This window comes from Rhinatrema bivittatum, chromosome 13 (assembly GCF_901001135.1).
Source record: "Rhinatrema bivittatum chromosome 13, aRhiBiv1.1, whole genome shotgun sequence".
Lineage (NCBI taxonomy): Eukaryota > Metazoa > Chordata > Amphibia > Gymnophiona > Rhinatrematidae > Rhinatrema > Rhinatrema bivittatum.
Genome location: NC_042627.1, coordinates 58503303 through 58520530, shown reverse-complemented (window position 1 = coordinate 58520530; position 17228 = coordinate 58503303). Strand labels below are relative to the sequence as shown.

Here is a 17228-nt window from a genome sequence, read left to right as displayed (position 1 = left end):
TTTGTTTATTTATGGTTATAACCCTAATGTCAATGAGCATGCGGTGTCTAGATATTTCAATCACCTCATTAGTTTTGGTGGCTGTGTGGATTATTAAAATATTTAGTGGCAAGACATGGAAGGAGGTATAGGTGTTGAATTAAGCATGGGTCTTACACGAATCAAAGAGAAAGGCTGCAAGGCATGAAACAGCCGAGCGGCACAGCTGGTGAGACCAGCACTGTAATAGAATTTAAATATGCTTGGGACAGATATAGAAGACAGTGGTAGGAACCGAGTGAAAAGGTGGGGTAAAATGTTCGTTTAAATATGGGATTTTATATACTCATCGTTTGGTAGAAAAGAGGAAGACAATTAGTTTTTATCTGCCATCATTTACAATGTTAGCATCTTACAAAGTATAATTGAACAGCGTTTCAAGCAATTGAAAAAAAAATCGTTTAGGGCTAGAGATTCAAACTACTACAAATGAGTGTATAAACCACAGAAATACAGAAGCACTTCTCTGTTCCTTTGTATTTTAAATTTGCATCTGATGACTTCCAGTATGAAATGGAAAAGTTTGCTAAAAACTGGCATAAGTGTCTTAAGGGGTGGCTTTGTATAGTTCAAGTACAAACTGTCCAACCAAACCCAACTTGTTGATGGGAAAAGTCAGATTAAGGGTCTGATTTATTACGCTTTTTCTTCTCCATAGACACACATCTTGTTTCCAACTGGATCCCAGGGCAAAAGGAAATAAAGCAACATGTCCACTATTAACAAGAGAGGGGATGAATGGCAGAAGGGAGCCTTGGACTTGTTCTGAATCACATTCTAGTTCTTTAACCACAAACGTTTAATGCAGTAAGTCATGTAAATGCAGGCCACTGAAAAGATATTAGGCGCTTAGGCAAATCTTCAGTCTGGTGCCCTCCTCTTTACACACCTGCTTGTCAGCAGCAGCTCTGGATCAGCATCTCCCTCTCTTGCCCTACTTAATATCCATCTCTCACTCTCCTCTTACCCTCTGCAAGACCTGCATCCCCCTTTTGCCCCATGCCTACCGTGCCAGCACCCCTTCTCTCTGTCGCCCTGTCCAACATCTCTCCTCCCCCTCAGCAGTCTTCTTTTCTCCCCTTCACTCCTTGCTCAGCACTGCAGCATCACCAATATTTTCCCTCTTTTTGCAGTGTCCAGCATCTTCACTGTACCCCCTACCTGTCCAAAATCCTCTCTCTTTTTCCATCTCATCCTCACCCGTCCAGCTTCCTCTCTCTACAGCTCCCCTACCCACCCAGCCTCATCTACGTCAACACCCCCCCACATCTAACCAGCATCCATTCCCTTCTCGCTTGCAGTGCTGTGCCTTAAAAATGGGTAGACGGCACCTGGAAGATTTTTCTGCTTCCCAACCTTCCCCCAAAAAATGTAGAGTTCCTAGTTGCCTGCCCAATGCACCTAATGGAAGAATGGGCCCTGTGTAAATGAATGCACATAAAGTTTATTTAAAACTGTAAACCAAAGTAAAGAGACCAATATTGTGTATAACTAAAGTATAAGCATTAGAATAGGTTGCCATTTATTTAAACTTTATCCTCCATCTGCCAAGTAGGCCTCCTGAGGGCTCAAGAAGTATTGTACAGTTCTATCACAAGTATTGTGTGTCTTCTGGATAGTAGTCTTTGTCCAGGTCTCCATTTTATATGTTTCTCTCCTTCTATTTTAGTTCTTTCTTTTTGACCTGTATTTTAGTTTGTTTTGGGTGGGGAGGGTGGGAGGGACGGGTGTTCACAGTTTTGTGAGGGTGATTATGGTACCCATGCCTTTTGTTCTTGGAGTGTATGTTTTTCCTTCTGTATGGGATCTTAGGTTTATATAGTATTGTTTTGCTATTAAAACTTCAATAAAATCTTTGTTAAAAAAAAAAGCATTAGAATACTTCAGCTTTTAGGGCATGCTATCCTACTGTCTGCTAAGATGGACGCTTGAGAGTTGAGCTCCTCATCCCTGATTGCTGTAACCATCACTAATACCCGCAAGGTTTGCAATTTCTTTTGGTGATTTCTCTTCCCAGTTCCTCACTGCACAATTCTGATGGCAGCCAAGAGGTAAACAACCGATTTAAAGCAATTCTCCTATGGCAAGGCGACTTCGGAGGCCACCACTGAGGACGGAGAGAAGGCCGCAAAGGAAGTCGGCGGCCTTGAGGGAGAGAGCTGCTCACTGAATTCCGGTGTCTCCCCTGAACTAGCTGAAGCTGACCTTCCCTCATGGGAAGAAATCAGGGGCTGGTTCCTCGACCTGCACTCCGACATGAAGCAGCATAAAACCAACCTCCTTACTTCTTATATTGGAGGTCTGCAAGGATCTGGCAGCACTCGGGACTAGAGTGGCCGAGCTGGACAATCTGGTTGAAAGCCACAGCGAAGCCCTAAACACTCTGTCCTAACAGCAGACCCAAATGTGCCTTCAGTAAGCGCTTCTTGCCAACAATATTGAGGACTTGGAAAACCGATTAAGGCCCTGCAATCTTCGGATATGCGGAGTCCCTGAAACAACGGAATATGAAGACGTTGATGCCACTGCTACACAAATTTGCTCCTTTATACTTACCCATGGAGTTTACGATTCAGCCAACCTGAGGGGAGGAATAAAATGTATAAATACGTGACTTGGGGTAGCATTGTCTCCAAATGTCAACTAGGCCATTTTCACAATGGAGAAAATGCTACCCCAAGACATGTGTTTATACATTTTATTCCTTCCATCACGGGACTTATTCCCGTATAGATTATTTTCTCATTGATAAGTCACTGCAGAATAGTGTTCTGGAGGTGGGCATAGGGAATATGACTTGGTCAGATCATGCACCTATTTGGGTAGATATACAGTTCCAGGATATGGATAAAGGCCAATGCTTCTGGCGGTTAAATGAAAGCCTATTGAAAGATGAGTCCTTTTTTCTCTCGCTGGGTAAGCACTTACAGGAGTACTTCCAGATAAATTCCAGAGCAGAGGTGTTCCAAGGCTGTGGCGAGGGGTTTACTCATCTCTCAGGCATCCTTTCGCAAGTAAGAACAGGAGAGACATAGAAAATACCTTCTGGCCCAGTTATCCCACTTTGCTGATTTACATATGAGTACTCAGTCCCCAAGATTATACAAACGTCTGCTGCTTGCTAGATCTGAGCTTCAGGCCCTTAGCCATAAATTAGACTTATTCAAACAATCCTATTATGAAGCTGGCCATTATCTAGCTTGCCGCTTGAAAGTCTTTTATACTCAAGGTTATGTTGCTAAAATTAAGAATTCCTAGGGTGAAACTGTTTCTACCTCTTCAGGCATAAGGCATTGCTGTACTCAGTTTTATATGACCTTATATAGTAAGGATGCAAATATAGCTGATTGTGGCAGCCCAGAAAACCTGACTGGCTAAGTGTGCCTCCAGGGCAGCGTTGGGAAACACTGACTTACACTGAGGATCCTTTCACTAGGCACTTAAATTTAGCTGTCTAAAAAGTGGGCAGGGCTGGACTGGGTGAGACGAAAAAAGGTGCTCAGTGCTGAGATCCAGTACCAGGTACCTATCTTCAGAGCCCTACATTTAGGGGTGTATATAACAGGCCTAAAACTAGCTTCCTTCCATACACAAATTTTCATCTTAAAACTTGGGTGAAATTTCAGCCAAAATTAGAAACCTAACTTTAATCGTCTAGGTCAGGAACTCAGCATCCTTTGAATATCAGCCTGGTAGAGAAAAGAGCCACTGAAGAGGAGAATCAATAAACCTGAAAGTCAAAAGGCAGGAGAAGAATTTCTTTCTGAGGATACACTTTTAACTATGAACCAACAGCTAATTTTCTGATGTCGGGGCACAGTCTGGGTGGTTTTTAGGGAGTCCTGCCTGCTAAGCCTCTATGCTGTCTGAGCCCCTGTGAACCAGAAGAAAGATTACCAAGCGATATTTATCTACTACTACTTAGCATTTCTATAGCTGTTGTAATCACTAGTATCCATTTTCTGCATGTAAGGTCTTTTTTTAAGAAGCTTAAAAAGCTCAGCGAATGCCCTCCGATGTTGCTCATATATGAACAATTGTTTTATACTAATGCTAAGGGTTATTTAAGTGGGGAAATAATGCTAACAACAAATTCGGATTTTTTCACATTCAGTATTATCACGTAGCTATTCTGAGCTAATTTACTTTCTGTCAGAATTTCAGTTTTGGTGTGACACTGACATTGCCTTATGTGAGAGAGTCCAAAAATAGGGGATTTTCACATAATTTTGCTGTAATTAAATTTACGTTATTTATTGACAGTCCCTCATATATGCAGCATGATGTAGTATCAAGGTAAGTTTAGCTAAGAATTCATGTATCAGTTAAATTTTAAAAAACATCTGAAAATAGAAACATTTTCCTTGACTGTAATTATCATACGCCAGTTGCTTCAACATATCAAGATGTCATTAAAGAAGTTCAAATATCCAGAACGAATGTTCAAATGGATTATAACAGGTAAGTTTATACATATTATTTAAATACAGCATTCATCAGAATGGGATACTGAGACTGACCTGTCTTTTCATGATTTTGAAATAGGCACTCAAGATGAATGGCTAAAATTAAGTTCCACCTAACTTATAGAATCATTAGCAAAGTAAAAAGCTTCTTGACTTCAACTTCCATAGCATCCTCTATTTTATTGTTTTGTAGTAATATATGTATGCCTATGCTCCAAAAAAAAGTTAGGGCTCAATTTTCAAAGTGCAGCGGCAAAAATAACTGAATTTTAGCTGAATATTTTTAGCGAAACCAAACTGGCTAAGTTTTGGGCTGAAAATTCAGAAAAGTGAATCGGCTAGATATAGAGCTACTGTTTGTGCAGTCTGAAGAAGGGACCTGTAGGTCTCAAAGGTTTATATACATCTTTGGATAATTATTAATGGTGAACCAATAAAGAGTATCTTAATCTGCAAATAATCTGAGATGTACTTTATAATGAAAACTTGTATGAGAACTGTTAATTGACATGGAAAAAAATCCCTTCCTTATTAAGCCTGAAGACAGTGATTTATGGATGGCGTAGATGTGTGCATGCCCTTGTCCTTTGTGGTTCAGTTTTTACTGTGCTGAGATTTCTGCAGGATTTTAGCTTGGGATTATAACACATTCTTATGTCCATATATTTTTCACTGGGTTAAGTCAGAAGACTTCTCAGAAAATGTGTGATTTCCTGCTAGGCTTGCTCTGCTCACCAAGAATTTTGTTGCTGTTCCCGTGATATTTATAAGTTAAATGATTTCATGTCCAACTTTATTTACTACTTGCAGTTTACGAGATACAAATAGAAAAGAACTTTTAGAAATGGAACAAAAGAAACTGAAAGTTAATATGAAAGTTCAATATTTATTCTATTTTAAAAGTTTATATTTCTATGTATTTATTTGTTTACTTATTTATTTATTTATTTTATTTATTTAAATTCTTTTACTATACCGATACTCAAGACGAGGTCCTATCGAACCGGTTTACAATAGAACAGGGGGAAACCAATTAACTATATAGAAGGTAAAGTTACATTAAACAGGGAGCGAAAACATGGGAGCTGAAAGACAGGAAAGATTTTAAACGATAACTGGAGAGTGATAAAATGGTCAATGAAAAACAATAGAGTAGCGAGACATAAACAGATTGAGCTCGGCTGTAGATTTATCTTAGGCGATTATTAACATAATATATCTTGTGGAAGGAGGAAACATGGAGAGGTAAGCAGGGGGGGTGGTGGCAGGGCAGGGACTGAGACGGGGAGGGGGGGAGGAGTTAGGGAAGAGGTCGGAGGGTGAGAATCAATGTTGGTTGATAAAGGTTCCTTCAATGGTAAGCTTGTGTGAACAGCCAGGTTTTCAGTTTCTTTCTGAAGGAGAGATGGCATTGTTCCTGGCGTATGTCTGGGGGAAGCGAATTCCAATGGAGCAGACCCACAATCGAAAGTGCTCGCTTATGAATGGAGTTGTGGACCAAGGATTTGTTAGGGGGGGCCTTGAGAGAACCTCTGTAGGCGGATCTGAACGGCCTTGCTGAAGTATGTAGTTCGAGAGGGATGGTGAGTTGGAGTGTGGATTGCTGGTATACGGATTTGTGGATGATGGTGAGAGCCTTGAATAATATTCTATATTGGATGGGTAGCCAATGTAGGATTTGCAATAAAATCCTACATTGCATAAGGATACTTATGCAATAAAAGTCTATTAATTAAAAAAATATATTGGCTAGCTGTCCAGGTCTTTAGCTTTCTCGAAACAGTTGAGACACACAGGCCATTTGTATGCCAAGCATCCATATATAAATGTTGTTGAGATTCTATTGGAAGAATTAATTTAATTAAACTGAGGGCTTAGTGATGTCATTCTGCAAGGTGTGGATAGAGCAGCAGACTGAGAATAGGAAAGCCAGGGTTCAAATTCTGCTCCTTATGACCTTTACTAAGTCATTTAATTTCTTTTACTTCAGGTACAAACTTAGGGCCCAATTTACTAAGCATTTTTCCCATAGACACAAAATGGGAGAAAACCTTTAGTAAAAGAGCCCCTTAAATTTTAAACTGTATAGGGCAGAGAATTTTCTGCTGTTCCTTGAGCTCCTTTCGAAAGGTGAACAATCACGTCTAAAAAAACAAAAACAGCAAAGGTGTGAGGGATCCCCTCTGGGACCTTCTCCCTTGGTGCTGAAGTCTGCACCATTTGCATGATCCTCTTTGGAGTGAAGCTGACCTCGACCCTTTTCTGACATAAGTATCATGCTGGTTGAGACCCAGATCAGCTACTCTTCACTAAGAACACCATAGCACCTAGTGGGAACTTGGGACTGTAATGATAGCTGTAGCTGCAGCTGGCTCCGAGACACTCCATGCTAGATGTGTCAAGACTTCCTGTTGATCAGGGCCATATCTGATGGATGGCACAGGAAACACTTCCTTCTGTATCAGAGCAGGGGTTATGCTCTTTGGCGCTGTGATGCTCCACCTCAACAAGAATAGGGCCTTAACAGGATTCACCATGGAGGAGCTGCGCATCAATGAGATGGATGACACTAGGTCCAGATAGAAGAGTTAGCTCAGTGCTATCCATGCCAAGCCACCTCTTCTAGTCAGACCCAGTGCTGAGTTTTGCTGTAGAGGGTATAGAGGAATGTGAAAAGCATCTGATCCACTCCATTTATGTAGTAGTTGACATCATGGCCAGGACTTCGGCCACTTCCATCAGAGCTTGAAATTTTATGTGGTTGAGAATGAATTGCTTTCATAAAGATGGGCATGATCATCTGGTAGATGTTCCCTGTGTTGGGGACAGCTTGTTTAGCACCAGGTTGACGGAGATGGTGGCTCTTATTAAGGTGCATCAATCTACCCTACAGTCATCAGTTGTAGCAAGGGACCAGCTAACCCCAGCCCAATGACAGTACTTTTCCTACAAGTGTCCATTCTTCCAGATGACCCTTCTGCTCTTTTCAGTGCCCTCAGGTACCTCTCATTGTTCAACATCAGCAGCTGCCCATTAGAAGCCAGCAGAGGGAAAAGCATCAGCCAAAGACTCAACAGCAATTGCAGCCTAAGCCCAGGAACAATTTTTGACATTCTTGAGGACTGCCTCCCTGCTTTTTCTAGTGGGGGTGGAGAGAAAAGTCCTTCTTTACAAAATGGATGGGTGTCACCAAGGGCCAGTGGATCCTGGAAATTGTAGGGTCTTCTTACCATTTACATTTTTCTCACCCTCCTTCAATCCAACGGGTTTCAATCTTCAGCTCCCACTCTCAATCTGCCTAGCTGAATCTGGAAATATAGTCACTCCTGCAACAATAAATGATCAAGCTTGTTTCATCTTGGGAGTATGAAAAAGGGTTCTACTCCTGGTATTTTCTGATTCCCAAGATGTTGGGGGATTGAGACCTATTCTGGACTTGCAAGGGGTGAACAAACTGTTGGTTTGGGAGAAGTTCAAGATGAACTCACTCCAGACAATTCTTCCCTTCATCAACTAGGGGAATGGATATGTGCTCCAGACCTGAAAGGCACTTATGTCCACATTCCCATTCATCCCTCCAACTGGAAATTCCTCAGGTTTGTGGTGAAGTATGTACACTACCAGTATAAGGTGCTTTCTTTTGGCATCCCAGCGACCCCAAGAGTATTCACAAAATACCTTGTAGTAGTGTCTGCACATCTGCATTGACAGGGAGTCTGCATATTCACTTATGTAGCAGATTGGTTGATGACATGTCCATCTCCGAAAGGAGTTTTGTGAGTCCCCTTAAGTGACCATTCAGCTTCTCTAATCTCTGGGGTTCCTGGTTAAGTTCCCCAAGTCCAACCTGACCTATCCTATAGGATCCAGGTGATATGTCTATAAACTCAGTCAAGGAGAAAGCATTTCTTCTAGACGAAAGAGCCACATTACTGATAGGCCAACCGGACTCTTTTCTACAGTGAGACTGACTGCCAGCGAGATCAGCCCCAGTCCTTGTAGGACATATGACTGTAGCAGTTCATGATGTATTTCCTTTGGCTCATCTGCACATGTGGGCTTTCAGTAGGTCCTCCAAAGCCAGTGGGATTAACTATCAACTATAATCCTGCCAGAACTTTGTAACCCCTGAGATAAGGGCACCCCTTCAGTGTGGATGAACCTGGAGGTTCTCAAGTTGGGCCTCTCGCTGCACATCCCAATGTATGAGGGAAGCTGTAATAGCTTTAAATTGGCAAGGTTGTAGAACACAAGTTATAACAGTTTTTTGGGAATCATAATTGCTAAATGTTTTGAAAATATAGCCCTGGAGATAACAGTATGGCAACCAGAGAGTACACAAAAAATGTGCATATCCAGTTAGTCCAGTGTTTTGCCATCTAAAATAAACAAATAGAAACATAGAAACATAGAAATGACGGCAGAAGAAGACCAAACGGCCCATCTAGTCTGCCCAGCAAGCTACGCACTTTATCCATTTTTTTCCCCTTTTTTTTTCTCTCCCACCTGTTACTATTGGCTTCCAGTACCCTCCAGCCCTAATTCCCCTCCACCCCACCACCAATTTAGAGAGCAGCACCGTATCTGCATCCAAGTGAACGTCCAGCTTAATTAGGGGTAGCAACTGCTGTAACAAGCAGGCCACACCCTTACCCCATACTCTTACCCACCCCTGTTTTTATTTTTTTGTTTGTTTTTTTGTTTTTTTTGGAGATAGCAGCCCTCCATCCTTCCGCTCCGTGAAGGTGGAACACCAACTGCTGGCCACTGGCATCCCGCTCCGTGCAGTGTTTGAATGCCTCTCCTCTAATCGGTGAAAATTCTTTTTCACTCAACGCACAATAAAGCTCTGGAATTTGTTGCCAGAGGATGTGGTTAGTGCAGTTAGTGTAGCTGGGTTCAAAAAAGGTTTGGATAAATTCTTGGAGGAAAAGTCCATTAATGGCTATTAATCAATTATACTTAGGGAATAGCCACTGCTATTAATTGCATCAGTAGCATGGGATCTTCTTAGTGTTTGGGTAATTGCCAGGTTCTTGTGGCCTGGTTTTGGCCTCTGTTGGAAACAGGATGCTGGGCTTGATGGACCCTTGGTCTGACCCAGCATGGCAATTTCTTATGTTCTTATGTTCTCTTTATTCACGCCCTCTAGACTTGATGGATCCACAGTGTTTATCCCACGCCCCTTTGAAGTCGTTCACAGTTTTAGACTTTACCACTTCCTCCGGAAGGGCATTCCAGGCATCCACCACCCTTTCCGTGAAGAAATACTTCCTGACATTGGTTCTTAGTCTTCCTCCCTGGAGCCTCAGCCCGTGACCTCTGGTTCTGCTGATTTTTTTCTGATGGAAAAGGTTTGTGTTGTCTTTGGATCATTAAAGTTTTTCAAGTATCTGAAAGTCTGAATCATATCACCCCTGCTCCTCCTTTCCTCCAGGGAGTACATATTTAGATTGTTCAATCTCTCCTCGTATGTCATCCGATGAAGACCCTCCACCTTCCTGGTCGCCCTTCTCTGTACCGCCTCCATCTTGTCCTTGTCTCTTTGTAGATACGGTATCCAGAACTGAACACAGTACTCCAGGTGAGGCCTCACCAAGGACCTGTACAAGGGGATAATCACTTCCCTTTTCTTACTCGATATTCCTCTCTCTATGCAGCCCAGCATTCTTCTGGCTTTTGCTATCGCCTTGTCGCATTGTTTCGCAGACTTCATATCGTTAGACACTATCACCCCAAGGTCTCTCTCCTGCTCCGTGCACATCAGCCCTTCTCCCCCCATTGAATACAGTTCATTCGGATTTCCACTCCCCATATGCATGACTCTGCACTTCTTGGCATTGAATCTCAGCTGCCATATCTTCGACCACTCTTCCAGGTTCCTTAAATCCCGTCTCATTCTCTCCACTCCTTCCGGCGTGTCCACTCTGTTGCAGATCTTAGTGTCATCCGCAAAAAGACAAACCTTACCTTCTATCCCGTCCGCAATGTCGCTCACAAATATATTGAACAGGACCGGTCCCAACACCGATCCATGTGGTACACCACTTAAAACATCCCTCTCTTCAGAGAGAGCTCCATTTACCATCACACATTGTCTTCTGTCCGTCAACCAGTTTGCAATCCAGGTCACCACCTCGGCACTCACTCCTAAGTTTCTCATTTTATTCACCAGTCTCCTGTGCGGGACCGTATCAAAAGCTTTGCTGAAATCCAAGTAGATGACATCGAGTGCTCTTCCTTGATCCAATTCCTTGGTTACCCAGTCAAAAAAGTCAATCAGATTTGTCTGACAGGATCTTCCCCTGGTGAATCCATGCTGCCTCTGGTCCAGCAATTCTCCCGACTGTAGATAGTTCACTATTCTCTCTTTCAACAGTGACTCCATTACTTTTCTCACCACTGAAGTGAGGCTAACCGGTCTGTAGTTACCAGCCTCCTCTCTGTTCCCACTCTTGTGAAGCGGAACCACCACAGCTCTTCTCCAATCACTCCAATCATTGTGTAAACCAAATAATCACAATATAGGATCACTCGGGTGCAAAGTGATCATTCATGGGTGATATCATCTGATGGCACCATCAGATGATGTCATTCATATGTGTGACTAGTAATCCTACTTGCCTTGAAAAAATACTGTTAGGTAGAGACTGATAAGTATTTCTATAGAAGAAACAGCTATTATTCTAGCAACACTGAGGGGCAGATTTTATAAATCTGCGCACACACGTACTTTTGTTCGCACACCAGGCGCGAACAAGAGTACGCGGGATTTCAATAGATATGCACGTAGCCATTAAAATCCGGGGTCGGCGCGCGCAAGTCTGCCCAAAATCAGCAGCCTGCGCGCGCTGAGCCGCGCAGCCTGCCTCCATTCCCTCCAAGGCCGCTCCAAAATCGGAGCGGCCTCGGAGGGAACTTTCCTTCCACCCCCCCGCACCTTTCCTTCCCTTCCCCTACCTAACCCATCCCCCCGGCCCTATCTAAACCCCCCCCCTACCTTTGCGCACACCGGGCCAGCTGCCGCGCTCCATGTTCAGGTCCGGGGGCTAGTCCGGAGGCCGCGGCCATGCCCCCGGAATGCCCCCGGGCCGAAACCACGCCCGCGGCACCGCCCCCGAACGCCGCATCACTCGTAATACGCTCCCAAAACGCCGCGTCACTCCCGGCACACCCCCGACACGCCCCTCCATGCAAGCCCCAGGACTTACGCGCGTTCCGGGGCTTGCGCGCGCCGCCAAGCCTATGCAAAATAGGCTTGGCGCGCGCAGGGGGGGTTTGGGGTAGGTTTTCGGGGGGTACGCGTGTACCCCTTTGAAAATCTACCCCTGAATGAGGATGAGCTTTGTCTGTATACTGGTGCTTTATATGCAAAGGTGGCCTTTTACAAAATTGCTTGCTCATATGTGGGGGAACTTAATAAGCAAATCAACCCCCAAATAGGGGTGGGGAGACCACAACCAGGGCAGTTCTCTGCCTTTGGATCCCAGGGTGAGGCTTGGGGAGAAGGGGTTGAAGCTGGGGGTACACCAGATTGCAAGATAACTTTAGGGGCAAGGCGTCCTGAATAGGGAAAAGTTGTAAAGGCAGTTTTATGGTATGGCCAATCCTGCTGCAATGTGATGCTTTCTGAGTGTTTATGAACTGAAATTCAGCAGGCAAGAGCTTGGTCACCCCATAGGTATTTGGGAAGATGGTGTATTTTTTTATATTCAGTGATTGAATTGTTTAAGCAATTGACCTATGCTGCGGCCATATGCATCCAATAAAGATGGTCTTTCTCAAATAGTGGTGTGATATAGAGTTCTTTTGCAGGTCAAGTGGAAAGGGAGGGTTATGATGGCTAGGGTGGGGGGGGGGGGGCAATAAACAGGTTGGAAGACGGAGGCAAGTTACAGTTATCACAGTTATGTGCATATGCCGTATTCACACGGAAATTTACCCGGACTGAGTGAAGATGTTCCTGGGGGTGGAATTGGGAAGGAATTTGCACATACTTTATAAAATTAGATCACATACGCATACATTTTCAGGGATTTTGTTGCAACAAATAGCAAGTGTAACTTGTGTGGGGTAATTTTGCTGGGGTAAATCTTGCAAAAGTTATTTTATTGGCTTCTATCTTTTGTGCACTAGATATTTATTTAAAATGTTTATTGTATATACAGTATATCTTGATTCACATTGGATACATTTTACCAGGTATATAATTATATAAGTGGGCTGTACTAGCTCTGCACCATTCTTAAAGGTGAATTTTCAAAGTGTTACATGCATAAAAATTAGCATATATGCACACAAGTGGCCTCTACTTGTGTATTCCATATTTTATAAAAGTCCATTTTCACACACACACACACGCATGTAAAAAAGCTGTGGTCTAAGGATATTCCTGGTAGGGGCCAACAGTTATACATGTAAGTTGCTATTTTCTAACTTACTTGAAGATTACTGCTAATTATGTGGCATGATATTAAATGTATTTATTGTGTAGTACTAACTGGGTGGGAGGTTTGGGTGAACTGGGTGTTTCAAACTGAAGAACCAGGAGAATCTCGATGAGCTACAGCAGGACTGGTCAAACTGGTGAATTAATTGGTAAAACCAGTAATTTCATCGATGAAAAATGCACCAACTTACGCGCATAAATCAAGACTTATGCAGATAAGTTTACTTTATTTTTGTGTATAAAATATATACACATTTTTTAAATAGGTAGGTAAAGTATACATTCACTGCATTGCACTGTATGCATTCACGTATATGCCTTCATACGCGCTTATGTTGTGGGGTAACACATATTTTATAATATGTACATATATCATACGCATGTTTTATAAAATACTATAGTAAACCTCCACGTACATGCATATATGCTACCAGTGCAGCTCTTTGAAAGTTTGCATAATTCTCTTTTTAATGTGTTACTATATTATGGTTACAGCCCTTCGTTTTCTGTTTTTATTTTGCCTGGGAACTTCAAAGAAAATAACAAAAGAAATAAGTAAAAAAATGACTCTGCTATAACACACAGGAGAAAAATCAGTGGAAAAGTCATTTTTCCACTGATTTCGTTTTTGTTCTAACATTGAAATTCCTAGGCAAAATAAAATAAAAACTGCAAACAAAGGCCTGGATTTATCAAAATGCACTAAATACCGCATGCGATAGGAAAAGGTGTGTGTTTTATGGTAATAGGCAGTTTATCGCAATTTGTGCTAATTCCTGTGCGAAGCGCAAATTGCAATATTTATTTATTTATTTATTTATTTATTTAAAAACTTTTCTATACCGTTGCTAAGTTATATACCATCGCAACGGTTTACAAATAGGCACATAGACTAAGGTTAGTAAATCTAGGATATCGTACATTCTAACAGGTGCCAATAAAGTTCGGTTACAATTTCATAAATAAAATCATTATTTGAGTAATGTTGGTCAAGTCCAGGTATATTATTGAGTTACTATCGCTTTGAATATTACTTCTTAAATGTAGGATTGAGTAAATTCATTCTCATCTGCATTACTCTGTACTTTCATTCTCTACCCTCCACACTCTTTAGTGAAGGCTTTTTTAAAGAGCCATGTTTTTAAATTTTTCTTAAAAGTTTTGAGATTATTCTGTAATCTGAGTTCGGGGGGCATCGTGTTCCATAGTATGGGCCCAGCCAATGATAAAGCCCTTTCTCTCACTTGGATTAATTTTGCTGACTTTACTGAAGGGATTGTTAGTAGTGCTTTGTTTGCTGAGCGGAGGTTTCTTTGTGGAACGTGTACTCGTAAGGCTGTGTTTAGCCAGTCTGCTTCTTTATCATATATTAGTTTGTGTATGGTACATAAGGCCTTGTATTTTATCCTGTATTCGATGGGTGGGAAAGTGCAATAACTTTTTTGCACTTTGCTATAAGTGTCAGAATTGTTGTATTTCCTACATACAACCATGGGGGGACCATGTTGAGTTCCTGGAGAGCCAGCCTAGCTATCTGGGCCCTCCTACCAGCACTGGGGGGGGGGGAGAGAGCGCCTAGCCATAATGCCCTCACACTAGATAGGTATTTATATCTCTATGGGAGGCCACCTAGTCACTCGAGGTGAGGTTTAGGTATTAGTGTAGGTGTTAGGCACCACTTTGACATTCAAAGTGAGACGTATGAACAGAACAGTGGCCTCTTGTGAAGATTTTATGACCTTCGGAGAGAGGAAACTCACCCAAAGATGAGATTTGTGCAATGTTCTCTCAAGCTAGCTTGATGGACTCTCTACCTCTCTTCCCCCCCCCAGTAGTGGTAGGAGGGCCGCTAAAGCTGTGTGATACAGCTTCACAAAACTGTGAACCCAGCCCACTTGGCCAAAAATCCCACCCTAATACCCTCCCCTTTTTCTCATTTGCATTGCACCATGCGTTATGGTGCTTTCGCACACATTAATGACGTTTTCGCATGTGTTAAAGGTGTTTTTTGCATGTGAAAACGCCTTAATGCATGCAAAAACGCCATATAGCATTTTGATAAATGACCCCAAAGGTCCCTAATTATGGTGTATTAAATGCAGAACTGGGCCAGTCTTCAAATCAATATCCAAGTGAGGTCTTCCACTCTGCATATTGTCTGGGAATGCTGCGGAGGCATTGCTCACAGCCCACCAGGGAGAGGGAATCGTGGTCATCACTCCAGGGTGACACCTGGGAGCCTGATTTAGGGCCCAGGGTTCCTGAAGGAGCCCTGGTGCATGGCACCTGGCTGAGGAATGCCAATGCGGTGACCAGACTTAGGTACATTGGTGGGGGGATGGAGGCATATAAAAGAGGGGAAAATCCCCCAGAATTAGTCAATCATGGATCCCATCTCTATGTCTGACTGAGCTGGAAGCTGAAAGATGCAGGAGGAAACTGCCTGGTCAAAAAAAAGCTGGAATAGAAATGAAGTAAAGGTAAATTAAACAGGATAGTGATGAGAAATCTTATTTACATCCCAGGTCAGAGGGTGCTCACTTACTGGTTATTCCTCTGGTCAATAAGCAGGCATAAATGGGTGCAAACAAAGGCTAGAGTGTTTTCTTCAGTTGCAGCAGTTGAATGGAATAAATTGTCAGCTAGGCCTCACGAGCAGTGGGATTTAGAAATGTTTAGAAAAGCCTTGAAGAGTGTGTTTTTTTTGAACAGGCTTTCGGATAAAGTGGATTGATTCTGTTTTTGTTGTTCTTTAATGTTTGTTTTAAATTTGTAATGATTTTGTTGTTTTGTGATGTTTTTATGAATGTTCTATTGTGATCAGTGCTGAACAGACACTAGGAAGCAGCAGAATAGAAGTTTTAAATAAATAAATAAATAAATGCGGTTTAGCCCTAATAGACAGGTCGATACAGTAAAGTGTGCTCCGTCGGAGCGCACTGTCAGCCTGCTCTGGACGCGTGTTTTCCCTTACCCCTTATTCAGTAAGGGGAGGAAAACACGCGGCCCACCCGCGGCACCTAATAGCGCCCTCAACATGCAAATGCATGTTGATGGCCCTATTAGGTATGCGCGCGGGATCCAGTAAGTAAAATGTGCAGCCAAGCCGCACATTTTACTCTAAGAAATTAGCGCCGACCCAAAGGTCGGCGCTAATTTCTTCCGGCGCCAGGAAAGTGCACAGAAAAGCAGTAAAAACTGCTTTTCTGTGCCCCCTCCGACTTAATATCATAGCGATATTAAGTCGGAGGTCCCCAAAAGTAAAAAAAAAGTAAAAAAAATAAATAAATAAATTTGAATTCGGCCCGAGGCTGTCGGGCCGAAAACCGGACGCTCAATTTTGCCGGCGTCCGGTTTCCGAGCCCGTGGCTGTCAGTGGGCTCGAGAACCGACGCCGGCAAAATTGAGCGTCGGCTGTCAAACCCGCTGACAGCCGCCGCTCCTGACAAAAAGGAGGCGCTAGGGACGCGCTAGTGTCCCTAGCGCCTCCTTTTCCCCGTTTTTCCCGCGTCACCTCATTTAAATACTGAATCGCCCGCACCGGCAAAGGGCCGGTGCGCGCGCCGGGAGAGCGGGCGTTCGTCCGCTCTCCCGCGGTCTTACAGTATCGACCTGAGAGTGAAGAAAGAACTAGATTAGGCTTTTTAAAAAGGTACACCGGTACTGAGAGAACAGGCACAGCATAGCTGCCAACCTTTGTATCAAAGATGGCACTCCATCATCATCATGCTGAAATTCCCCTTTTAACAAATTCAGCAGTTTTCTGTCATCTTTTGTTATTACTGTGCAATCAGGTACTACACAATAACGGCTTATAAAATTAATTATGAAATAATAGCTTATGAGTTTCCTCATTTTCCTACAATGAAGCTTCTATGGGGCACTTCAAGATGGGTCCAGTTGCAGCAGTAGCTATCAGCTGGCCAAGACCCACAGAGCATTAAGTTTTAGCGTGGCAACCTTTTTAGAAATCCATTTCCAGATAATTTCATAAGCTTTAAAAAGCCTTCAAACCACTGACTCTATTGCGAGGTGCACGTCAACATGAAGTACCCTTTTAAATGCAGTCTGCAGCTTCCCATAGGAGGCAACAGTCCAGAGATGTTTGTACTTAATTGTGTCCTAAACAGAAGCCAATTTTGGAATCTTGAGACAGAAAATTATTAGCGTGCACATTTTTTTTTTAGTATTATTCTGCTTTGTGGCACTTCAAAGCAGATTGCATTCATGTACTGTGGTAATTTCCCTGTCCCCAGAGGGTGTACAATCTATAC

The 17228-nt window shown here is 42.8% G+C and overlaps 1 protein-coding gene across 1 annotated transcript in view; it reads left to right on the top strand.

The window, feature by feature from the left end:
• Nucleotides 1–17228, top strand: part of FAM227B (family with sequence similarity 227 member B) — a 338878-nt gene that overhangs the window by 305372 nt on the left and 16278 nt on the right. The window contains exon 10 of the mRNA XM_029574531.1: nucleotides 4423–4500. Within this exon, the coding sequence (XP_029430391.1) occupies nucleotides 4423–4500 (78 nt within the window). The remainder of the gene's footprint in view (nucleotides 1–4422; nucleotides 4501–17228) is intronic.